General features: G+C 38.8%; 1 protein-coding gene across 12 annotated transcripts in view; it reads left to right on the forward strand.

Annotated features, from left to right (window-relative positions):
- The window catches only part of PLCB4 (phospholipase C beta 4), a 420,803-nt gene that overhangs the window by 232,779 nt on the left and 161,144 nt on the right, over positions 1-26,880 (forward strand). For 9 of the 12 annotated variants that reach the window (XM_053890434.1, XM_053890428.1, XM_053890423.1 and 6 more), the window contains one exon: positions 23,003-23,101. In XM_053890434.1, the coding sequence (XP_053746409.1) occupies positions 23,018-23,101 (84 nt within the window). In that variant the 5' untranslated portion in view covers positions 23,003-23,017. Of the gene's footprint in view, positions 1-8,386; positions 8,449-23,002; positions 23,102-26,880 lie in introns of all 12 variants that reach the window. The other 3 variants (XM_053890431.1, XM_053890433.1, XM_053890432.1) reach the window with 1 other exon arrangement.

Below are 26,880 nucleotides of genomic sequence, written 5' to 3' on the forward strand. Positions count from 1 at the left end.
ATCTTCAGACGGGGACATTTCTTGAAGAGTGATTTGTGGAATTCTCCTTTGGTTTCATGATAATTGGTTGAATCCGGTCTTAAAAGTAGTCTTTTCCTCTCTGAGTGCACTTTTGCCCACTGGACTGAGTCCGTGTGTCTCATGTAATTGTGAGCTTCCCTGTGTAGGTGTGTGTATTGAGGCATATCTAAAAATAGGCTGGAGTTTAGGGTTCGAGCTTCTTCCCTCCTCCCACCCCATTTACTATGTATTTTTTGGACGCAGCTGCCTTCATTTGGATTTAATAATTAAGTAGGCTGAAAATATAAGTAACCTATAAACATATTTGGTATGTATCCCTGCCCATAAACGCTCACACTTCAAAAAACTTTTGCAGAAGTGAGTCCTTATTTGGCATATGGGGAGGATGTTACAGCTATGAGGGAAGAGGCTGATTTAAGTTTGGAAGGTAGCATTTAGGGGAGATTCTTTGGTGTCTGGTTCTGCATCCTTAGCATCCATTTCTGCAGGCTTAAAGCCTTTGTGCTCATTGCCTAAGAATAGCTGAGAACTATTTCATTCTTTTGACCATAAAGGGAAATGTCAGTTCTGTAGTCAATCATTTAAGCTTTGGAATATGATCTACTGCTTTGCAGAGAACTATGAAGGCACCTTGGAGTACTACATCTACTTTAAAACACAGCCACAAAATGCAGTGGGAGTCCCAAGTCTTTAAGACTACGGGAAGGAGGTCATCATGAGTCATGACTTCACAGAGAGAGGATTCAGATCAACTGTTCAAATCTATAGGAAACTAAATAGAAGGGAGGGCCTGAGGTCCAGTGAGAGGTTGTTTTCATGAGCCCTCAGCATCTGTGTATACACTTCCCATCACTAGAATCTGTATATTCATGTAACCAGGAATGCTTCCATAGCATCTTCCTGGGCACAGAGCTGTGGGCCAAGTGATGTCTTCAATCTTATGCCTGGAGTCAAAGAATGACTCTACTTATGGGGCATCTGGTGAAACTGTGGGTGCTCTGTAAATTTCAGGGAGTGCTTTTCACTCACCAGGGAGGATCATCATTTTCCAATGTGTTTGTTACCAATGAATATTTTATTAAAAAAAAAAAAAACAAAAACTCTGACAGTAATTTCACACACTGCTGGAGAACGGGCTTCTGCTGTTTGATTATATCAGATAAAACTTACACCTTCCCTGAAATATAGGAGTTAAAGAACTTAAGGCAGCAGACTCACCTGACTCAGGTACAGACCTAAAAGATTTTCTCTGATTAATCATCAGGCATTCATAGATGAAAATATTAGGAGACAGAAGGGACTAGGAGGATAACTCACATTATTATTGGCACTTGAATTAGAATTTGTCTTAAAAATACCAATTTACTTTGATAAATGCTACCCAGGCCTTAACTGTGTTTGTGACTGATTCCTTTGTGAAATGAAAGCATCAGTGCACAATGAACTGTTCTGATAAGCTGCTTCACAGGTTTAGAATATATTTAAAGCTAATCTTCAAGAACTAATATGTAATGATGCTATTTTATTTTTATGAACCATGGTTTTATATCCTACTGTTTATCTGATTTGAAATGGTTGTAATGTTTGGAGAACGTTAATATTGAACCATGCCAAAACCTTAATAAACTTAGTCTTGAACTAATATTTCAGGCTCATGTAGGATTTCTGTATGCTAAAATAGTTTTTAATATTGCAGAAATGCAATAGTGACCTTTCCATAAAACCTTAATAAAATTACTTTGTGATATAAACTGCAGGAGAGAGGGGAACTTTCTTGAATGAGATTATGCATGATTTATCTGCATTTCGTGGTTTATCTTCTATCTCATTTCTTCAGATCCCTTGTGTTTTTCTTTCCCTTTAGCCAAACAGTGATTTGAATAATTTAAACTAGAGAACAGATACAGAATTTTCAAAGACATGTTTTCCCTTTGCACCAGTGTCATTTACCTGTTGCTGATGTACCAGTTGTCTTGATAATTCTAATAGTCTCCATGCTGTTTAAAAGAAGTAAACAGGGTGCCTGGGTGGCTCAGTCGGTTAAGCGTCCGACTTCAGCTCAGGTCACGATCTCGCGGTCCACGAGTTCGAGCCCCGCGTCGGGCTCTGGGCTGATGGCTCAGAGCCTGGAGCCTGCTTCCGATTCTGTGTCTCCCTCTCTCTCTGCCCCTCCCCCGTTCATGCTGTGTCTCTCTTTGTCTCAAAAATAAATAAACGTTAAAAAAAAAATAAACAAGGTAGAAAATTTCACCCATAAGTTTCAGGTATTTAATATTGAAAATACAATTGGGCGTCACACATAGCTGCTGCTTAGCAAAGCAGTGTACGATGGTTTTATGACAAGTGTTGAGTAAGAATAGCGTACCAGTTTATAAAATTAAAGTGATGGATGTTTGGCAAGCAAACTGCACCTTCTCAAAATTGAAATGTTGGCCAGTATCCTGAAATTGAAATTCTTTGTTTCCCAGAGACTGGCATACGAATGACCAAAAATGACCAAAATCAGAAGCCTGTAGCTTGGGCTTTATAATATATTTTGTTCTAGTTTAGGGTGGAAAAAGTCTTAATTAAGTGTAGTCACTGTGAATCATTGTTTTCTAAACTGCTTTCTGTGGTCTTTTTGATGGCTTGGCTCTTGCAAGACGCTTTCAAGTTCGCAAATCAAAGACAAGATGATGGCTGTTTAAGTAGAAAGTTGTGTTTTTTATTAGTTCCAAGACTATTTGCAAATACAAAATTGTACAAGCATTTCCCAATCATTCTGTATCTGTTTATCACTTGAATTTTAACCAATATTCGTATACAGAATAAACATCAGAAAGCATTTCACTGCATACTTGAGTTGAGAGAATGCTCAGACTACTTTGGGTCAGAAGAATCTGGAAAAGGGCTGATAAGATCTAAAGATGGACTAACCCTACTTTATTTTCTGAAAAGTCATTAGAGGGCAATTATTCCCATCTCACTCAGTGCAACAATCCTTTTACAACTTCTAAGAACAGAGGGACATCTCAGTCCTTAGGTGATGAGAAGTGTCTACTCTGAAACCTGAAAATTCACACTTTTCATTGTTAAATAATTTTCCTGATACTGATTTAAAGTTACATTCCTTTTTTTCAAAATATATGTTATTGTCAAGTTGACTAACATACAGTGTATATAGTGTGCTCTTGGTTTTGGGGGTAGATTCCTGCAATTCATCGCTTACATACAACGCCCAGTGCTCACCCCAACAAGTGCTCTCCTCAAAGCCCATCGCCCATTTTCCCTTCTCCCCTACCACCCCCCATCAACCCTCAGTTTGTTCTCTGTATTCAAGAGTCTCTTAGGGTTTGCCTCTCTCTCTGTAACTATTTTTTCCCCTTCCCTTCCCCCATGGTCTTCTGTTAAATTTCTCAAGTTCCACATATGAATGAAAACATATGATACCTGTCTTCCTCTGACTGACTTATTTCACTTAGCATAACACTGTCCAGTTCCATCCATGTTGCTGAAAATGGCAGAATTTCATTCTTTCTCATTGCCAAGTAGTATTCCATTTTATATATAAACCACATCTTCTTTATCGATTAATCAGTTGATGGACATTTAGGCTCTTCCCATAATTTGGCTATTGTTGAAAGCACTGCTATAAACGTTGGGGTTCACGTGCCCCTATGAATCAGCACTCCTGTATCCTTTGGATAAATTCCTAGTAGTGCAATTGCTGGGTCGTAGGGTAGTTCTATTTTTAATGTTTTGAGGAACCTCCAAACTGTTTTCCAGAATGGCTGCACCAGTTTGCATTCCCACCAACAGTGCAAGAGGGTTCCCATTTCCTAAGACCACTAATCTTTGGTACATAGTTTTTCCTCTGAATGAACACAGAATATCTCTATTACTCCGTCTTCCATATGAGTGAGTTTCAATACATGCCATCTGTCAGGATGGGGATCACATTGGTATTGGACCAGCAGTTCATGGTCATTGTTCTTTCCCAGCTCCATCAGTAGGGCTGTGGGACTCAGCCCAGTTCACCGGTTCTTGCCTTCTGTTCCCACCCAGTTATAGGAAGAGCTTAGATTGACTCTGAAATCTCTGGAAACTTCTTTTATTAATTGTTGCTTAAATGGCATGACTTCCTTCACCAACTCCTCTGTTTTGTTGATATGCTTCTTAAAATTGTGACATTGAATTTACAAAATAGTGCAAAGCAGTGGCAGGATCTGAGAGAGTTTGCTGAGATTGTTCTAGCCATTCATCGATTTCTTGTCTTTCCCAGATCCCATTAGGGTACAAACAATGACTTCTTTACTATTAGCTCATGAAGACTGTCGTTCACTGAAAGTTCAGATGGTTTTCATACAAAAAAGCCAGTTTTTAGAAGTTTTTAATTCATTATTTAATAAAGAGTGTTATGTTAGTTTCAGGTGTACAATAAAGTGATTCAGCAACTCCCTACATTACGTAAGTCCTCATCATGACAAGTGCACTCCTTAATCCCCATCACCTATTTAACCCATTCCTCTACCCAACCCCCTCTGGTGACCATCAGTTCTCTATAGTTAAAAGTCTGTTTCTTGGCATGTCTCTCTTTTTCCCTTTGCTCATTTGTTTTGTCTCTTAAATTCCACATATGAGTGAAATCATATGGTATTTGTCTTTCTTTGACTGACTTATTTTGCTTAATATTTTACTCTGTAGCTCTATCTATGTCACTGCAAAAGGCAAGATTTCATTATTTTTTATGGCTGAATAATATTCCATCTGACACACACACACACACACACACACACACACACACACCCCACACATACACATATCCCACACATCTTCTTTATCCACTCATCAATAGATGGACACTTGAGCTGCATTTGGCTATTATAAATAATACTGCTATAAACATAGGGGTGCATGTATCTTTTTGAATTACTGTTTCTGTATTCTTTGAATAAATACCTATAGTGCAGTTACTGGATTGAAGGGTAGTTCTCTTTTTACCCATTTTCCACAATGGCTGCACTGGTTTGCATTTCTACCAACAGTGCATGAGGGTTCTTTTTTCTCTGTATCCTTGCCAAAACCTGTTGTTTCTTATGTCGGCTTTTTTTTTTAATTTGGTCCTGTAGGTTTGTTGTTCTTGTTGTTGTTGTTTAACCAACATGAAGATCTTTGTGTTGATTACTCTTACATGGATCTTGATAGTTTGACTCATTCTTCCAAGCAATCGTTTTGTAGTAGTGAGCTCAGCTGGGACATATCAGGACATCTAAAGTGCTAGGAGTGCTGGTGGAGATGTCGCAGGAGGCAACTGAAAATGAGGAGTGGAATTCTGGAGAGGACCAAAGAACAGTGATATTGCAGGATCACCACAGGAGGGAGAATGAGAACAAACAAGGATGGAGGACAAAAGTGGGAAACCAGGATGAGTTGACTATAGGGTGATGGTAGAGGTTAAATTCTACAGAGATTAAGAAATCTCAGGAACGAGATAAGGATACTGCATGTAAAGCCTTAAAAGTCCAGCTTCTCAAACGTCATTTTGGACAGAATATTTAACATGGATTTCATATTTTAAAATACTTACAGAGAATTGATAGTTAGGAAATGGTCATATGGAGCACAGCTTATTTTTACTATTTAAAGAAAATTGGCCATGGGAGTGTGTGACATAGATGGCCAACATATGCCTTAATGATAAGTGTTCCTGTCTTTTAAACTTCAGATGTTTTGTCCACAAAACCTGATTTAACTCATTCATGTAATGGCCATAATTGAATCCTATTTCCTTTCCCGTTTTGCCTCGAGGGTTGGTTTCAATTAGGGCAGAAGAAAAATAAAAATATTTATCATGGCTTAGTCACACTTGTGATTTTATTTGAGTAAAGCATAGGCAACCACATAAATTTTATTAAAATGCCCACCACAAATATTCCAAAATAGCGCTGTAGGCCAACTAATGTCATGGACTAAGTGGTTAGATCTTGATGTTTTGATAATACTAAGTTTTCTCTATCACATTTAAAAGACTCTAAAAACAGAGCTAAGCATTAAAGATAACAGTGATCTTTTTAAAGTGGAAATTATGAAAACATTTAAAAATAAATGCAAGAAACTTGAATTCCATTTTCTTTTAGATAACCAAAAATATCTCCTGATTTGGAAGCTGGAGTAACAAGGATCTGTGTGGGGTGAATTTGAAATGAGAAGTTGGATATTGACAGAAATATAGGCATCTCCTTTATGGAGGTAGTCCTTAGTTTTGGTTGAAGTACTTCTTATTAAAATATCTTATTAAATACAATCCCAAGAAGAGATGACTTTCCCTCATTTGGGTTGGAGGCCATATATTCAAAATGTTTTACTGAATTTAAGGAACTTTCATCATGAGGATCAAGGTCAGACAGTGAGAGTTTAAAATCAAAAGGCTTAAGTGCTAGTTCTTAACCATAATTTGAGACAATCTAAACTTTCTGAGCTCCACTTTCCACACTCTGCATTTGAGTTATGATTTCCAACTTAGAGAGTTTGTGAACGTACTTGGTAAAATGTAACTATCACATGGATGTCCAGCGCCCTTATTTTGAGAGCTTTGTGAAGCTTGGCGGGTCAGCACGTTAGCCCCCAGCACCTGCATTCAGAGCTGAGTTGTGACAGGAGCCGCGTTCATATCTCATTACTTAAGGACGTCCTCTTCTCTTGCCTAATGAGAATGTCATTTTCCTCCTCCGTGGGTCAGGCTGTTGACTTCTTCCTGGTGTCTTTGAAACTTGCCTGAAATCTTGTAGCATTTTAAAATATGCTGGGTCAAACTTTACCCCTTAAGAAACAAAATAATTGATTGCAGACACATGGGCCCAAATGATTTTCAGCAATTTTGCTTATTAGTGTGGACACGGGGTGGGGGGGGAGGGGGTGGAATCCGAGGGTTTGTCTAACAAAGGGGCAGGGAATTTCATTCAAGGAGCTCCGTTTTTGCTCTTTTTCCCAGCCTGCTGATATGGCTTGAATTAGAAGTTGGAGACATTTGCTAAAATAAAATACAACATGAACCCTTGGGAATTGCTTCACATCCTACTTCTCTGACCTCTGATCTCCTTCCCAGTGCCTCTGGGCTTTGTGAGAGTGAGGGATGTTTTTCAGTTTCTATATAAGCAATGGAAGCAAACACATTTTAAAATAATCCAGTAAAAGCACACATCGTATGAAAGGAACAATTATTTGAAGGCCGTTGACCTTACCAGAATTGGGCAAGCATTTGGCATCTTTAAAGTCTGCTTTGCTACTGAAGAGCTGTTCTAGAAATGTCACCGTGTCATTACCTTGTCAGTTGCTCTTCAATACACAATAATAATACATTGTTTTTAATCTTATTTGGAGCCATTTGAATGTGGCTTTAATTTTGGGAAATAAAATCTATTTCAGGAGGACATACATGGCTTTTAAATAACATCTACATTTATTTGAAGCCCAAGTAATGTTTAGTCAAACCAACTGGAGCTAGAAGGGTTCAGAAAAATGACTGCTTCAGCCCCTGAGACTGTTTGAGTCTCCTTACAGGCAAGGAAATGAAGGCTCTGAGAGCTTAGGGGCTTCCTCAAGGACACGCAGCTAGTTGGGGCAGAGACAGGACCGGAATCCAGGTCATCCATTTCTGACCACCCTGCTCTTTCTAGACCCACAGGCTATACAGGTGCTATTAATTTAATATTGATTGTGGAAGTAATGAAATCTGTAATTCAAGTCAGACCCAGTTTTTCGGGTGTGGCCAAATTATTTAACCATAAAATTTGGATCATACTAATTAGAAGACCTATTAGAAGACCTGTTTCAAGTGGTGTGAACATTGGTGCTGGTGAATGGCAGTGAAACATGAAGCGTTCAATCCCTGCTGACCTATCAGACAAAGCCAAGACAGTGTATGTTCTAATACGTACACATAGTTTGGTTTTTTGTATTTTTTTGTTTTTCTAAGTAAACTTGACATCCAATGTGGGGCTCGAACTCACGATCCTGAGATCAAGAGTGGCATGATCTACCGACTGAGCCACCCGAGTGCCCCTGAGGAATAGTAGTTTCTATGTGCCCTCTCACTTACAGAAACCAACACACGGTAAGTTTTCTGCCTCGTTGGAGATCATGGCTAATTATGACACCACATCTGGAAAAAAGGAAACCAAAATCCTGAAAGTATGACCGTTCTCTCACAAATGAACTGAGATTAGAGATTTTTGCTTCCTTTTCCTTTCAGACTTCTTATATAAAAATTGCATAAAAAACAAAGAAGAAAGGTTTGTGGGTCTTTGAAAGAATTTGCACAAATAGAAAAAAAATCAACCTTCTAAAACCTTAAATTCCAAGTAACTGTTTTTCTCACTATCTCTAGGAGTTTCATCTCTGTCCTTAGTTTAAGCATTTGAAGAGTGGAGATGGAACAGTTTTGAACATGTAAGTAAGGAGGTCATTGAATTTGTGTGAGATTTGAGTTTATTCGGATTAAATCTCTTTGACCACAGCTTATTTTCAAGTCGGGTAGTACCTCTGTGTGTGTGAATATTATAAAAGCTGTTAAATTTGGATACCTTTTAGCTCAAAACCTAAGGAAACATATTTTCTCCTTTTATGGTCTGGACTCCACTCCAATATGCACAGTCCTAGGCTTTATCCTCTTCTTCTGACTCCTGTGTAATAATAGCAAAGGCCTATTTATAAATTTGCTTGGAGAACACTTAAATATCAGGAATCTTGATTAAATTTAAGAGCTCGTTGTCTCTGTGTTTATTTTAGTAGGAAAATAGTTTTTAAAATAAAGGATTTCTCAAGCCTTTGAATTGGCACCTGCTCCTAGTCCAAAGCAGTTGCCCTGTTTTTGTGAAGTCCTGTCTTGCAGTCCTCAGACTTATCCCATACACCTGCCTGAGGCAACATTCAGATAGATTATTCAAGCAAGGATAAAATAAAAATCTTTCCTTTGAAACACTCAGATAATCAAGGCAAGGTGAAACCTCTAAAGAGACCTTTTTTTTTTTTCTCTTGACATGTATGATTCATATCGGTGATGCTTTGCCTAGTAATTATGGCAGAGCCAGTCCAAGGGCAAATGAAGGGCAAAGTATGGAGGACTGGGCATAAGAGAGAGAAGGACCTTATGAGCAGTGGGGTAGGGTTTCCTCTAAAGAGGCAAGCTCTGTGGAAAAGAAAACCACAGGGGCGCCTGGGTGGCTCAGTCGGTTAAGCAGCCGACTTCGGCTCAGGTCATGATCTCATGGTCTGTGAGTTCGAGCCCTGCGTCGGGCTCTGTGCTGACAGCTCAGAGCCTGGAGCCTGCTTCTGTTTCTGTGTCTCCCTTTCTCTCTGCCCCTCCCCCATTCAAGCTCTGTCTCTGCCTTTCAAAAATGAATAAATGTTAAAAAATTAAAAAAAAAAAAAGAAAAGAAAACCACATACCCCCTGAGAACATGTCTAGGGTGCGTCCCCACCTTTGAGGACCCAGGTGCCAATCTGAGCCATCCTCAAGCTGACCTCAGAGGTCACAGCTTAAGGATGGGACCCAGCAGAGGTGAGGTTAGGATGTACAGTCAGCCAAGAAGTGATTCATAGGCTCAACCAGCTGCAGAACTGGGTGAAGAACGGAAACTCATTCTACAGACTGAGTTCCAATTGGGCACCAATGGGGGGTCAGGGGGAGAGCAGGGTATGAGTTGGGAACAGGAGCCTGGGAACAGAATTTCAGGATCTTGGAGAAAGGGGCAGGTGCACGCAAAAATGGAACTGACATGTGCATTTGGGTAACAGGAAAAGACTTTATTGGCCTTGGCCTTGGTTGTTTTTAGGTTTGTTTGGGAGCTCTCTCCTCTACGCACCTCCTCTTGCTCACCCATTCTCTCTCAAACAAAAAAACATAAAAAATGAGGTTCAGGCATGGAAAGGGAAGAGAAAGATGCAAAGGGCTCAGTATATTTGGGGCAATGAGTTAAGTCTCATAAATCCAGTGAAGAATGTAAGTGGCAAACTGATACTTTTTGAGTTTTTTGAAATGACCCTGCTTTTCAGTGCAGCTACAGGCATGTTTATTCTAGAATCCTCAAGTTGTATTGTTTTGTTGTTGTTGTTGTTGTTCTTGGTTGTTTTTTGTTTTGTTTTTTGTTTTTTTAAGTAGGCTTCGCGCCCAGCGTGGAGCCTAACATGGGGTTCGAACTCATGACCCTGAGATTGAGACTTGAGCTGAGATCCAGAGTCAGACACTTAACTGACTAAGCCACCCAGGCATCCCTAGAACCCTCACGTTTTAATGTGATCTTCCTCCTCAGCAGTTTTGTTCGTTGCAGCTTCTTAAAGATTGAGTTTTCTGGGTGAATCTTTATTTCCCCAATATTTCTTCTGAGTTTTTAAGAGAAATACTAGCACTTATAGTTTGCAGTTATCAGGGACCGTAAAGGTTTGGGCCAGAAGAAGGAAATATTTAAAGTTATTTGGTAGGTGGCTTCACTGTCTATGTTGTAGATTAAATAAATAGCTGTAGATTAAATAAATCTACATTGTAAATTAAATAAATAGTTGAGTTTTGGGTTATATCACCCTTTGTTTGCTTTCTTCACGTCACCTGTCACCCTGAACTGGTTTCTTGAGACTTAACCCTTAAGGATGAAGCTTGAAAGAAATGGTTGTAGAAATTACCCATTTACTTAAGGCCAGCTTGGTATCTACTCTTGATCTTGGTGGGAATGTGAGTACCGGGACCCAGAATTTCCATATCCTTGATTTGCAAGGCCTTCTGAAGAGAAGTGTGCATTCTAGGAAAATGGACTATCTTTATTTCTTACCTGAGCTTCATTCCCAAATGCCTAGCAGGTCTCTTGCTCAGTGAGCTAGTCTGGGCCATAGATTAAGATCAAAAGATCCTGTTTTCTCCTCTTGTCTTCTCTTCTCTTTCTTTCTTCACCTTTTTCCTTTTGGTGAGGACTTGATATAAGGCAGTTGTTCTCAAACTTTACCTGACATCAGAATCACCTGGCCTGCTGGACACAGCATGGATTTTTGGGCCCCACCCCAGATTTTCCAATTCAGAAGGTCTGGGTGGGGCCTGAGATTTTGCATTCTAATAAATTCCCAGATGATGTTTACTGACTGGGTACCACACTTTGAGAACCACTGATCTAAGGCAAGTCCATGTGACCTAAGCCTTCTCTGGTCTTTTCACTATGCTCCTGCCTTAGTCCCCAAGAGACTTGAGTCCCCACCTTGGCTATCCAGATATTATCATCAGTAGTTTAAAGAGTGTTCTAGTTAAGAAGAAACTAAGCCTGAGGGAAAGGTCAATCCAAACCCCCATTCTCCTAGTTCCCTCCCTGGAGCCCCTGGACTGGAAGCACAAAACTATAGACTACTACCTTAGCTGCACAATCAAGAACACCATGAATAAGATCCAAGAGAGACTGCTGTTTGTAGAATTTATGTTTGAGCTCCATCTAAAAGTACCTAAAGTACTTATTCTATCATATTGCCATCTTTTTTTGTTTTCTATTCCTCAGACCTTATCAGGGCCCTTATTGTGGGAGTGGGGAGGGCTGAACTCTTTTGAAACATTGTTGCGTGTGACTAATACCTGCTACTAAGGGAGAGGCTGTAAGGGTAAACTCTATACACCACCATATATTCTGTTAGTTCTGGTCTTGAAAAGAGAGACGCATTCTTTCACTTGTGAGAAAGCAAGGGGGAAAAAAGCCCAGTCCTTGTTTATAAGTATTTCACATTTGCCTAATTATTTTATTTCTTGGGACTGCTATAATTCTCAGGGCTGATTAGGTTAATTCTGTTTATCTTACATACTCAGTAGTAAAAAAAAAAAAAACTTTTGCTGTTTGCTATAACCCCTTAGTCATTAAAAACAGGTACTCTATTTCAGAGGCACAAAAGAAATAAAATGCCTTTACTTCGCAGAATTTTTACAGCGTGTATAAAAGAAAAGTCTTACTAAAACAGATTTGAAGTTAATTTATATCTTCCTTATCCCAGGTTCCTACCACACACTACATATTTTCATATTATAGAAGGTGATTTATTTTTCTTATCAAACAAAAATTTCTTTTTTAGAAGCCATGTCTATGATTCAACTGTAAATAAATATCATTAATCTGCAAATTATATCTTTTCTTCTGAAAGATCAAAATACTAGTAAGCCAGGGACTCCCTAAACATTTAGAAATAGGAAACCACAGTCCCTAGAGCTCTTAGCTTCTGCCACTGAGTCCTTTTCCCCACAAGGTTGCTCCCTAAAGATGGGCATCTTTAAAGGGCTCCCTAAAGTTGAGCCCTTCAATGGGAATTAACTGTGTGGAAAGAGGTGAGTAGCAAGGCATCAACAGGTCAGAGAACCCCAGTCATAGACAACTACTTTTAATACAGTTTGAACACTCACCCTATTCAAGGGCTCTTGGGAGGCTGGCACATGAACTCAGATGTCATTTTCAAGGAAATTGTTGTAGGCAAGCAACCAATATCCAAACAGTCTTTTGAAACCAGTTCTTTTCTTGGAAAACTATATACTTCATCATATGCTGATTTATTTGAAAATTGGTCATTACAGACTGAATTATATGTTAACAATTATTCATTATATTCAAATTAAGCCACTCTTAAATACCCCAGATAAACAAGCATCTTCTAGATTTTTTATAAAATTCTTAAAAATAATGATGCATATAATATTATCAATATCACCTAATACATTTATAAAGGCAGTTCATTTTTGGGGTGCCTGGGTGGCTCAGTCAGTTGAACGTCTGACTCTTGATATTGGCTCAGATCAAGATCTTACAGTTCAGGGCATTGAGCCCCCTGTTAGGCTCTGTGCTGACTGAGTGTGGAGCCTGCTTAAGATTTTCTCTCTCTGTCTCTACCACCTCTGCCCCTCTCCTCAACTTGTACTCTCTCTCTCTAAAATAAAAAACGTAAAGGAAATTCATCTTAATATTTTTATTAATCTATTTTATAATTATTAATTTTAAGAAAGTTATGTTTGCCTTTTATGATTAATGTTGAGCAGGGGGAAATAGAGACAAAGACCAGATGTTTGCTGTTCTCATTTTATTTCTATTCAGTTTGTGTGTTTTATAAACTCCAGGAATTATTTTGAATCAGGTGGCACTTTATCGATAAACCAATTTATTATATATTTATGATAAATTTTGTAGATTCATGGCAATGGCCTTATGTTTTTATTTTTATAGTTCAGAGTTCATTAAAGACTAAATCCAGCATAACCATAATCTGTTTCATTTCCAAAGATAAGTAGAGTAGAAGTTTTAGACATAATACCCAAGTTTTAATCAGTATTACTGAGTAACTCCTTCCTAAGAACCGGTCATAATTGGTGTGTGAAGGCTCCCAATGTACAGTCAAGGTTTTAAATGTCGAAAAGAACACTTCACAGTTTTATTTATTAGTTTCTTCCTGCTCTTTGTTCTTACCAGGAATTCTGTTGGAAAACATGGATCTATATGAAGAAAAGACATTTAATGTCTTTTTTTCTTTAGCAAACATTTTTTTCCTGAATACAAAAATTTATAGTCACTATAAGTATTTTAAAACACAGGAAGTATTAAAATATCACCTAAACTTCTATCACCAAGACATAACTACTATTTGTGTTTTGTATATGTTTTGCTAATCTTTTTCTCTTGTTAAAAAATGTGTGTGTGTGTGTGTGTGTGTGTGTGTGTGTGTGTGTGTGTGTGTAAGCTGTATATAACACATAAAAATTGGGATCATTCTTGGATACAATTTTGTAACCAGCTTTTTTACCTCCTTAATAATATGTTGAGAGCATTTATATTTGTTTGAGTTGTGACTGTTTTTAGAAACTCTTCTAAACTTGCTGTTGTTCAGCAAACAACTATTCATTCGAAGCATTATTTTTAATGAGTACAGAATATTGAAATACTGTAGTGTATTTAACCAATTGCTTAGTGATACTTATATAAAGAAACTATTTTTCTGCCACTAGCAGCATCACAGTATCTTTGTGCATGGATTTTGTATGCATTTATGTAGGATAAATCTTACTGGTAGGATTACTAGATCAAAGAGTATGGACATTTCAAGCCTATAGAAATGGATTGCAAATTAGTTTTTCACCAAACTATCAAGAATGCCTTTACCCCCAACCCTCAACAGCATTGCCTATTGTCATTTTCTGAATCCTGCAGCCTTTACATGCTTTTTGAAAATGCTACCTAATGGCTTGATGAAAACGGAGGTATTTTTAGCAAAAGGGGAAAATTGTCATTAATGATGCAATATATCAGTGTCAGATTCTCATTTTAAGGAAAGCCATTTATTCAAAAACTCTGGGTGATTAGGTCGCTCAGTCAGTTAAGTGTCTGACTTTGGCTCAGGTCATGATCTCACAGTTCGTGTGTTCCAGCCCCGTATCGGGCTCTGTGCTGACAGCTCAGAGCCTGTAGCCTGCTTCAGATTCTGTGCCTCCCTTTCTCTCTGCCCCTCCTCCACTCACACTCTGTCTCTCTTTCTCTCAAGAAATAAACATTGAAAAATTTTAATAAAAAAAAATAAAGAACAAAAGCTCTGGGTGATCTGATATAGCTGTCCATCTGTTTTTAGAAATATAAGGATATCTTATTTAAAGATTGAAGAGCAAGACATTGACATGTGCTTGATAGTCACTAATTGACTTTAAGTCAGTGGAAATTTTATCCTAACCCTCGGTGTTCTGGAAAGCAGCTTTAGTTGTTCTGATCATGGGGTCACTTAAGGTCATGGGTTATTTGGTTTAGTGAGATTTGTATGGTTGGATAGGGAAGCAACCAATTCTTAATAGAATATTTTTGTCATAAGGTTAAAGGTAAAAGTTATACTTCAGGAAATTCGTATCTGAGCCATGGTGCATTTTTGTTTGAGAGCTGTATGTTATGTGAAAGCAAGTGATTCATTGTTGAAGCACTGAATTCATTTGTCCACAAATAGAAACAAAAAAATGGAGACTGACTTGATTGCTTTGGGGGAAGCTGCAAGGTTTATTTCAAATTTGTATTTATTGCAGAGGTGCAAATTTGTTAAAAGACCATTGGATCCTGGGAAAGATGTCTGTAGAAATATCTTTATTCCTTTCCTTGGATTGCTGCAAAAAATTACCACAGACTTGTGATTGAAAACAACAGAAATTTATTCTCTCACAGTTGTGGAGGCCAGAAATCTGAAATGAAGGTGTTTACAGGACCATCTTTATCCAGGCAAAAGGGGGAATCCATCCCTTGACCCTTTCAACTTCCTGTTGAGACTTTTTCCTTCAACACTCCTTGGCTTGTGGTGGCATCTCTCTAGTCTTTGCCTTTGTGGTCACATTGCTTCATCTTCTGTGTGTTAAATCTCCCTCTTCCTCCCTTTTATGAGGACACTTAAGATTGCATTTAGGGCCCACTTGGGTGATCCAAGATAATTTCCCCATCTCAAGATCCTTAACTTAATCACATCTACAAAGTCCTTTCTTGCCATGTAAGGAAACACTCAAATTTCAGAGGTTAGGATATTGGGTATCTTTGGGGGGCCATTATTCAGCCTGCCATACCCAGGACCTTAAATAAACCTGATTTCACGTACTTCCCTCTGTTGGCATATGTCCAGAAACAAAAAACTCTTTACCAAAATTTTGACCCAACTGTCTGGGGAGGGGGTGGGGAATGGGCAGAGTTGACTTCATAATCGATCCAGCATATCTGGGATCTGAGGTCTCATAAGGCTTGAAGACTACCCTGTAGGTCCGGCCAGGGAGACAAGAGAACAGATTTAAAGATTCAGGGTGGAGTAGGCCAACAAATAGAGCTGTTCTTCCTCAGTTCTTGTCACCTGAATGGATGGAGGGTCATCTCCATGTGAAATGCACATGTCTAACTTGAATATTTTGGTCCCCAGTAGCCTGCCTGAGCTCCCTTGTTGGCCTCATACTGACGCTTTCAGTTTCTCATCATCTTCTTTAGAAGGAGCTTTTTACCACTTGCTATGAAGCAAGGCCTTCGAGGACTCCCCTCCTTTCTTGTCCCCTCCAGGGTCCAGGGAGCTTTTCCTCTGCAGCCAGTGCAATAGCTAATCTTTTCCAGTTGCATAAGAATTGAGAAACAATGAGACTATTTAAAAGCCCACTGGCCTCCTTCCAGTAGCTGCTCACTCCAGTGTTTACTCTGGAAAAGGTGCCCAGTTATATATCCATTCTTTGTGTAAATTCTCCTTTACTTCCTGTGTCCCTCAAGGAGAAGGAGGACCTTTCCTGGGGGCAGTGTATGGAGACATGGTGCTCTAGGGGGGTGGAGGAGGCAACTGAACCTTGAAGTATCTTGTGAGGCCTTAGATGGCAAGCCAGAGAATGGGAGAAGAGGAGGCTTTGGCACAGCAAAGGGAAAGCATTTCTGTTTTATCAGTTAGCTGGTAGGTGGAGCTTTGAGATGGTTTCAAAAAGGACATCATTATAGAGTGGCCATTACCTCCCCTTGCCTTTTAAAACAAGTAACTGTCCTTTTAACTTTCTCTGGAGTTGGCTGGACTGCAACATGTACCTTCATTTGTTCCCATTTTAAAATCAATTACCTGTATCAAACTGCTGTTAAAGGCTTGGCCCACTTCTTGAATCTGTAGGTCAGAGTTGTACCATCTACATAAAATAAGCCAGCCGCTCACTGCCCCTAATGCTGAGCCCAATGAAGTATTTCAGAGGCAGTGTAAAGTACAGCCCCTGCCTGCCAGTTTGAAGTTGGGAAGATTCAGGGTACTTCAGTGTCATTTTGTGAGAATGCCTCTTACCTTGTTCGGAACCCCAGAGCTCTGAAAAAGTAAGCGATGAAATGAGCTACCAACACCATTGCAGATCTCTTGAGAGATAAAGGTCTAAAGTGCCCTCTTTCCATCAGCCCCCGTTCAAGTCCTTCACATAATGAGACCATTCTGATGAAGCTGGTAACCAAGGTAGAGATGAATATTTTAGTGGTAAAGACAGTAATGAAATCTGGGAAACATCACGTACTGAGGACTGCATTGTGTGCCCTTTCACTGAAGAGATCCTTGGAGAACCAGTTAAACCAATGAAAGGTGACGAAAGCTGATAGAAGCTTTCTTTTCATTTTTGATATGAGCATTTTATATCAGAAGCCTCTCATTACTATTTTCTTTAAAATAAAACCGAAGGGAAATATTAAAAGAGATGGTTGGCAGGAGTGAAAAGATGATGGAGCGCCTAAAATTTCGCAAAGGGGAGTGTTTTGCCACTGATTTCTGAAGTCTGGTTTACCACCATCATGTTGTTTTTTCATCTTTCTTTAATGCTATTGTTTAGTTGCCTTGATTATCTTGTTCATTATTCTTGTTACAGATTATTCTTGTTACAGATCCCTGAATAACACATCCATGATAGCCTGAGGGGCGTCTGCAGGTCTCTATTGCTCTGCAGATCTGTTTTATGGCATAGAAAGCATGAATGCACATCACTGTACCAGAAGGTTGCTTCTAAGCCACCTCGAGTGAAGGGGCCCTGTGTGTGTCCGTCCGTCCATCCATCCCCAATACAGACACTGGGAAATAGACATGGAAGACACATAGAAAAGACAAACTGATAGGAACTGAGAGAAGTAGGAAGACAGACCGAATTACAGTCATTTTGGGGCAGACAGAGTCATGGACCTGACAAAGCATCTCTGCCTTCTCCTATTGTCTGCTGCCTGGCTCATCTTCGTGACTTTATTTACATGGGAAACCTTGGTGCTAATTAATGGAGGGCTGCTACCTACCTCAGCTGGGCTGGTTAGCATGACCTTCATGCTTTCAACAGCTTTTAGCCTGGTCACTAATGACTAATGGAATCATTCCTCCTCCAAACAGCGACGATTGCCATTGTGAGGAAGCTACCTTGAAACATGACCTACTATGTTGTTCTTTCTTCTGCTTTAAATTGTTTGGGACTAAAGAATAACTGCATCTGCCTATATGTGGGCTTTTTTTTGTTTTCCTTTTTTGAAATTTGCATTCTTATTTACGCAAGCGGCACATAAATGCAAGAATATATTCCTATAATAAAAATGTCCACCACAGAGATCATACTAAAGATACCTTGATTTTCAGCCCCAGTCTTTATGTCCTTCCCAGAAGTAGGTAGAGTCATAGATCTGCAGATTTTTTAATTATTTATTTATATACACAAATACGTACGTAGAGAAATATATGGGTTTGTCTTGTGTGTATTTACGTAGGTGGTATTACACTGTTCATATCCTTCTGTAGTTGTGGATTTAGGTAAATGGTATCACACTGTTCATATTTCATATCATTCTGGGACTTGCTATTTTTTATTGAATGGTATGTGTTAGAGACCTTTCACACTCAGGTTGATTTCAGTTTGCAAGGTATGCTAAGATATGCACGTACCAGACTTCTCTCCTTAATCTCTTTAGCTAGTGAATCACATTGATCTGCTTTCAGTGATGAAATATCCCAAATTCTTCATTTAGCAACATTCTGGGATAGATTTATTCATATTTTAGAATTTTTTCTCTGTGAGAATTGAACTCTAAGGTTGGTTGGTGTTTTGTTAACCTTATGGTGTCATTGTCAGGACCTGATCATGGACTTGTGAAATGAGTCAGGTAGTGATTTACTTTTTTTCTATGTCCTGGGAGAGTGGTAGGTATGTGGGATTTGCCTTTTCCTTGAAAATTTGATAGAACTCATCTGTAAACCTATCTGGGTCTAATCTTTTATGTTTTTCAATTTTCCAAGGTCACTGTTCAGTTTATTCTTTTTTGGGTCGACTTTATTTTAACTTTGAAAAACCCATCCACTTTATATAGGTTTTCAGATATCTGGGTTAAAGATATACGTAGTATTAGTGTTTTCTATCCTCTTTGTAATTACACCTCCTTGTTATCATGAACAGTGTGAATTTATACTTCTTCCTCATTCTCTTTCTTAACCCATCCTTCTCTCTCCCCGACACTTGCCCCAACACTTGCCAAATGTTTACCTAATATATGACTATTCAGAAAGCAATTAACTTTTTATAAAGTTTATTTTGAAAGCACAAGCACGGGTTGGGGAGGGGGAGAGAGAGAAAATCCCAACCAGGCTCCACATTGATAGTACCTAGCCCACCATGGGGCTCAAATTCATGAACATGAACCATGACGACATGACCTGAGCCGAGATCAAGAGTTGGAGGCTTAACCAACTGAATGACCCAGACACTGCAGAAAGCAATTAACTTTTACTGATCATTTTAAAATTATTTTTGGCTACATATGACATCCCTAGATTTTGACGTGTAATGCTCCCACCTTTCATTTTTAAGAAAGGTGTAATTTCTGCTTTGACTTTTCCGCTTAACTCAATTATTTAGAAGTCTGTGTAAGTTTGTGTTTAATTTGTATGTGTATAGATTTTATGCATTCATTAATTTGTAAGTTGTAGCCTAGTTGTGGCTAGTGAGCATGGCCACCTTAACGTCTGCCTTTTGAAAAATGCTGAGGTTTCCTCTGGCCCAATTAAGATTCGATTTTGAGATTTTTAAATGTGTGGGGAGTAGCTGCAATATAAAAAGTAAGTGAAGAACATAGATAATAATACTATATAATAATTACATGTTATATATTGAGGACTCAATGTTATATATTTCATATCTATATATAAAGAGGGAAGGCTATATCTAAACTCAGTATCATATTTAAAATATGTTAAGTCATCTAAATTGTTTTGGTTTGGGGGTGCCTGTGTGGCTCAGTCATTTGGGCTTCCGACTTCAGCTCAGGTCATGATCTCATAGTCTGTGAGTTTGAGCCCCGCATCGGGCTCTGTGCTGACAGCTCAGAGTCTGGAGCCTGCTTCAGATTCTGTGTCTCCCTCCCTCTCTCTCTGCTCCTCCCCTGCTCATGCTCTGTCTCTCTCTGTCTCAAAAATAAATAAAAACGTTAAAATTTTTTTTTGAATTGTTTTGGTTAAACTAGTAAGTGTAATATTCAAATCCTCAATATTCTTGCATTTTTGTTTTGTTCCATTAATTTCTGAGAATCATGGTCTCCTAATGTGTTTGTGACTTTGCCAAATTTCTCTGTATTTTACCAATTTTTCAGTATATGTTCTGATGTTGTGTAGTCACATGCTTTAATGTTAATGACTTCAATAATTTTGATCATCCCTTTTCTCAATATGATTTATCAGAGTCTCTTGTTTTCCCTGAATCTATTTTGTCTGATACGTTCCTGTGATACCTGCTTTCTTTCCTTCTGAGCATGTACCTGTGAGATCAATTTTTTTCATCCCTTCATTTTTGAGCTTCCTATATCATTTTTATTTTGTAAATATTTCTGGTAAACAACCATAATGCTACCTAATGTAAAAGCCTCTGTATTTTTTTTTTTTTTTGGTAAGTGAAGTTAGCCAATTCATATGTATTATAGTTAGAGATATGTTGTCATTTTATTTTGTGTTTTCCATTTATTGTATTATTTTTTAATTTTATTTATTTTTGAGGCAGAGAGACAGAACGTGACTGGGGGGAGGGCAGAGAGAGGGAGATACATAATCTGAAGCAGGCTCCAGGCTCTGAGCTGTCAGCACAGAGCCCGATGTGGGGCTCGAACCCCCAAACTGCGAGATCATGACCTAAGCTGACTGAACCACCCAGGCGCCCCATGTTTTCTATTTATAATGTGTTCTTTTTTCTCTCTCCTTCCCACTTATTTTCTTTTTAAAGGGGACTCCTGTTTCTTTGTTCTATTTTCCCCTCTAATAATGTGCAAGTTTTACTTTCCATTTTTAATTTCTTACAGAAAAATTCTTAAACTTCTATTTTTCTGCCAACGTATAGATTCCTACATACTTACACGCCACTCCTAAAATGGTTTACCTCCCTTTGGTCCATTCTTCCTGCCTTCTGACCACGTCATCTGCTCCAATCTCTATGCTGATATAATCAGGAATTTGGAAGCTAGATTATGATAATTTCTTTACATTTCTTTTGTATAGTAAGTAAAACTTAAGAGTAAGCTTGCTCTTTTTTTCTTCTTTTTCTCTATTACTTCCCATATCCCTTCTCTACATTTATTTTTCTTCTTGACAGAGGACAATACTATCCCAAATCTTTCAGAGTAGGTCATTACATCTTTCTGATACCTTGCATGTCCATAAATATCTTTATTTTCTCTTAAAAATTAAACTTTTATTTGAATGGATACCGAATTTTAATCCCAAATTCTTGTCCCTCAGACCTTTGAGTTTATAATACTGCAGACCACATGCCCGATTGCTGTCTACTTATCAGTCATCTCTGGAACTTTGTGTTTTTTTGTTCTCCTTGTCACCCAAAGGTATATCTAGGTGTGTGTATCTTACACCCCCCCCCCCACCAACCCCACCATTTCTACTTCTTGCATCAGTGGATTTTTTTCAATTGAGGACTCAGGTAGATATTCACATTGAGGACTCAAAACTGAACACGTAGATACTCAGATTTCAGAAGTGTTCTTCCACTTTTGCTGTGATTAATCCCATCCTTCTACTGGCTTTCTTTCCTTGTAATAGAAGAATTTGTTCTGCTGGGTGGGTGGTCAACCTTTGGTTTTCATTTTCCACCTCTCTAAATTTTTCCATTGTGCTTTCTTTTTGTGTTGAGTTCTATGAGAATCCCTTGGCTCACCACTTCATCTGAGTTCTCTTTATAATTCAGGCTCACCTGTTCAGAGTTTGATTTCAACAATCTTTTTTGAAATTACTAGAATATTAAGTTAATTATGTTTTTGGAACTGAATGCACTTTTTCCTTCCACACTTAGCCGTGCTTAAGTCAAAATCAGGTTCTGTCTGTTCGGTTAGCTCTATTTTTTTGGGTGTAAGTTCTATTTATTATGTTTGGTGTCAGTCCTCCATGTTCTTGGCATTGCTTAAATATTTGGTGATTCCTGGTTGGATGCTGACATTTCATTTGAGATGTCCTGCTCACAGCTAGTACAGGTACAGGATGGTGCCTGATGCTAAGAAGCGTAGGTAGAAGGAGCACTCCCTTTTTCCTGAGTGCAGGCAGCCACCCTGAAGAGTGCCTACATTCTCTTTCAATGTCATACATGCTGCCTGTGCTACAAAGCAGACATTCTGTAGTCCCCTCACTGGCCCAAGTGAGGAAGGGATGAAAGGGTTATTGTGAGAACCAAGAGCAGTAAAATATTCCAGCTCTTCCTCCTTGATTCTGCGACCCATCATCCAGGCATCAACTCCTGTCCATGCATCCACCTTCAGGCTCATAGTGTAGGCTTTTGTAACCACCCACCCCTTTTCAACAGGCCTCTCCTATAAATAGGGTCAGGTTCATGATTTCTTTCTTTTATCTGATGCCATCTGATTAAAATATGTATCTTATTATTTTATATGATGTGAAGAGGGAGGGGAATCTTCCCAAATGATCACCTCTGGTTGATCACCTCTTTGTTGATATCACAGTTGACCCTTGAACAACATGGGGGTTAGGGGCTCCAGCTCTCCACGTGGTCAAAACTTCATACATAACTTTTGACTCCACCCAAACTTAACTACTGATGGCCTACCATTGCCCAGAAGCCTTACCAATAACATAAACAATTGGTTAACACGTATTTTGTATGTTATATGTGGTATATACTGTATTCCTACAATAATGTAAGCTAGAGAAAAGAAAATGTTAAGAAAATCTTTAGAGAAAATATGTTTAAGTACTATGCTATAATTTATTTTAAAAAATCCTTGTATAAGTGGATGCATCCAGTTGAAACCCATGTTATTCAAGCGTCAACCATGTTTCCCCAGGTTTTGAGACAAGGAGGAGGGAAGATGGAATCAGATGAAATAAAGAAGGAAAAAGAGACAATTTATGGGCTTATTCTATGTGTATGAAGAAAAGCTTTCACAAACATATAAAGTGATTAACCTTTGATCTTGTTTTTAAATTTTGTATGCTAATGAGATATTCTTTTTCATTTTAGGTCTTGAATATAATCATGGCCAAACCTTATGAATTTAACTGGCAAAAGGAAGTTCCTTCCTTTTTGCAAGAAGGAGCCGTTTTTGACAGATATGAAGAGGTAAAGAAGTGTTACTAATTTTTTCTCTCAAAACATTCTTACAATTACTTCATTTTAATTTTAGTATTGAGTAAACAGTCTTTGACATAAGTAAGAGTACCAGTGAGATTTATAAGTTGGAATAGTTGGAAAGAGGCAAGTTTTGAGATATAAGGATAATGATACTGTAATTTATTGAGCACTTACCATGTGGCAGATACAATAATGATAATGATGCTATAAATTATTGAGTGCTCACTGTGTGCCAGACAGTCTTCTAAGCACTTGTGTATATAATTGTTTAATTCTTCACAACAACCTTTTAAGGTTGTTGCTATTATTGTCCTGGTTTTACAGATGGGTTCATGTAGTAACAGTTGTTGCTTAATGAAGTGCTTTTGGCAGACTTTCCATGCAAAACTTTGTATTTGTTATAAAAGGAATAGTGATTGGACTTTGTGCTAGTCATTTGTTTTGCTCTTTCCATTCATGTAGAACAACTGGACCCAAGCTTTGCTTGCCCCTATTTCTGTCATTTATTGTTTGTGCCCTTGCAAGGTGCCAGTGGCTCCAGACCTTCTATAGAGCAGGGGCTTGGGGCCACCAATCTGTTCACAAAGTTTAGGTTAGTAAAGTGAAGCCTCATTAGCAATTGTAAGCACATCTTTTTTTCTTAGATTGTACTTGAATTTGAGGTGAGTTGAGGGAGAGAAGGTGATGAAGTTGTTCCCTCTGAGGCAAAGTGAAATGTGAAACTTGTTAAGACTTCATGTAAAGTCAGGATCGGTTCCTCTTGTGTGGAGAAGGAGCAACCCTTCTGCCCTGCTGGTGGGAATGCAAATTGGTGCAGCCACTCTGGAAAACAGCACGGAGGTCCGCCAGAAAATTAAAAATGGAACTACCCAGGGCGCCTGGGTGGCTCAGTCGGTTAAGCGTCCGACTTCAGCTCAGGTCACGATCTTGCGGTCTGTGAGTTCGAGCCCCGCGTCGGGCTCTGGGCTGATGGCTCAGAGCCTGGAGCCTGCTTCAGAATCTGTGTCTCCCTCTCTCTCTGCCCTTCTGCCGTTCATGCTCTGTCTCTCTCTGTCTCAAAAATAAATAAACATTAAAAGAAATGTTTTTTAAAAAATGGAACTACCCTATGACCCAGTAATTGTACTATGAGGTATTTGTCCAAAGGATACAAAAATGCTGATTCGAAGGGGCACGTGCGCTCTGGTGTTTATAGCAGTGCTACCCACAATACCGAAATTATGGGAAGAGCCCAAATGTCCATCCACTGACGAATGGATAAAGGAGATGCGGTTTATGTATACAATGGAGTGTTACTCAAAAAGAATGAAACCTTGCCATTTGCAAAAAGTAGATGGAACTAGAGTGTATCATGCTAAGTGAAATTAGAGAAACACAAATATCATATGATTTCACTCATATGTGGAATTTAAGATACAAAACAGATGAACATAGGGGAAGGGAAGCAAAAACAAGATAAAAATGGAGACAACCCTCTCTTAAATACAGAGAAGAAATTGAGCGTTGCTGGAGGGGAGGTGGATGGGGGGATGGGCTAAATGGGTGATGGGCATTAAGGAGGGCACTTGTTGGGATGAGCACTGGGTGTTACATGTAAGTGATGAATCACTAGATTCTATTCCTGAAATCATTATTACACTATATGTTAACTAACTTGGGTTTAAATTTTTTTTAAGTCAAAAAAAAAAAAGAATTAGTTCCTCTTGAAGTTGATGAAACGTATGTGGTGGCTAATTGTGCTGGCCCACTCAGCGGTTCAGATTGTCAGGGCTTTTCATAAGGTCTGTGGGCTGGCGTGACTGTACTTGTTGACTTGGTTTTTCCAAACCGTGTATCATAATATCCTCTAGATTTATACATGGTTGCTTTGTAAGTAAACAAAATTGAGAAAGGCAAAGGATTGGCCCCAATGTGGTTACTCTTCCTAGTATTGAATTAAAATATTGAAGTGACAGCTATATGTATGACAAAATTTACTCCTTCCCAGGAGGAACAGCTAGCCACATTCTGCTATAAGAAGAAACAAAATATTCTGCCACCTGGAGGCAACCACTACTAATTCTGGGCAGTTTTCTTTGTCTTTTTCCTATTTCTTTCTCTTTAATCTTTTGAAAATCTAAATCAGAACTTGTGATTGCTGTGTTTCAGATGCTTCCATGATTCCCTGTTGTGGAATAAAGCGAACTACAAGGCCATCCTTAATTTGGCTCCCACTTCATTCTACAGACTTGTTTCCCACCAGTTTCCTACACACACTCTCTGTGTTAGCCATAAAAATCCCCCGGCGATTCCAAGATACTTTTCTGTTACGTGCTTTGTGCATGCTGTTCCTTTTTCCAAAATGCACTTGTTCCTCCTAGTTTGATTGGTAAACTCCTCCTCATCCTTCAAAACCCAGTTGAGAAATCTCCACCTCTTTGATACCTTCCTTAAGCCATTGAATAAGAATTGGTAACTCCTTTTTGTTACCACTAACCTACCTACCCTTGCACACTATACACTGCATTCACATTTTATTTACTGTTTTTATGTCTCCTATTGTACTCTGAGTTTCTTGAGGTCAAAGACCACACTTTACTTATCTTGCTGTCTCTGAGGTCTACCAGGACACGTGCAACTGCCAAACTCACTGTAGATGTAGCGTTACAAAGGATTTGAGTTAGAAGTGGTTCCAGCGCAGTCTGGTTTTGTTGTTTGTTCCTTTTCTTGATAAGTGAAATGGTGAGGGTACTTGATAATCTTGAAGATCTGTGTGGGGACCTGAGCCTCAACAGATTGAAAATATTAGGATAAATCGTATGACATTTTCCATCTTTTAATAAAAAAAAAAAAATGACCCATGTCAACAGTTTGATGGAGTTCAAGCTTAATACAAAGTAAGTTACTGCAATTGGCTACTTATTTCTACTTTATTCAGTGTGGCCAAGTAAACCAAGGACTGCCGTAGACACATTTACAGGTGCTTCTCCCAAGTAAACCACGTCTAGATCGGGGGGGGGGGGGGGGGGGGGGGACTAGAGTCACTAAGATAATAGCCATTGCCCTCTCTTTCTTTTTTATTTTTTTAATTTTTTAAAATTTGTTTATTTTCAAAGAGAGTGTGAGCGGAGGAGGGGCAGAGAGCGTCCCAGGCAGGCTCCGCACTGCCCGCGCAGCCCAGTTTGAGGCCTAAACTCACAAACTGTGAGATGGTGACCTACGCCAAAGTCAAGAGTCGGACGCTTAACCGACTGAGCCACCCAGGCACCCCACCATTGCCCTTTCTTATGAACTGGTAGGACTTCACTCCCTGAATACACCAGAGTGTCCCAAAGATTGGCAGTGTCCGAAGGCAGCACCTCAAGCACTGGAAACCTTTAGGATCATTTAAATACACTGCATGGCTTCTAATAATTCAGAGAAGGTCATTTTGAAGAGATTAAATGTAACCACTGGCTGAGTATCTTGACTACTGTCATATAAGCAGAAACATATTGGAGAAAAAAAGTACTTACACTTTTTTGACTGAAATGTGGTTTGATGAACTAGAGGTTCATTATCGCTTGAATTATTTTTATTTCTCGGGGTGATTTTCTTTGCTTATTAATCATCACCTCTCACTCATACTTAGGAAATACTGATTCCCTGGGCTTCTAAAGGCATTTGCTTTTCACCCGGGTCCCTCTGAAAATCTTGAACACGTATTGAATACAATCTTGCTCAGCTTTCAACATTAAGTGATATCAAGATTTTCAGCAAAAAAAAAAAAAAGCTTCAATAAAGCAAAT

The sequence above is a fragment of the Panthera pardus genome, unplaced genomic scaffold, assembly GCF_024362965.1.
Source record: "Panthera pardus isolate Hobbes unplaced genomic scaffold, ASM2436296v1 HiC_scaffold_25, whole genome shotgun sequence".
NCBI classification, from domain to species: Eukaryota; Metazoa; Chordata; class Mammalia; order Carnivora; family Felidae; genus Panthera; species Panthera pardus.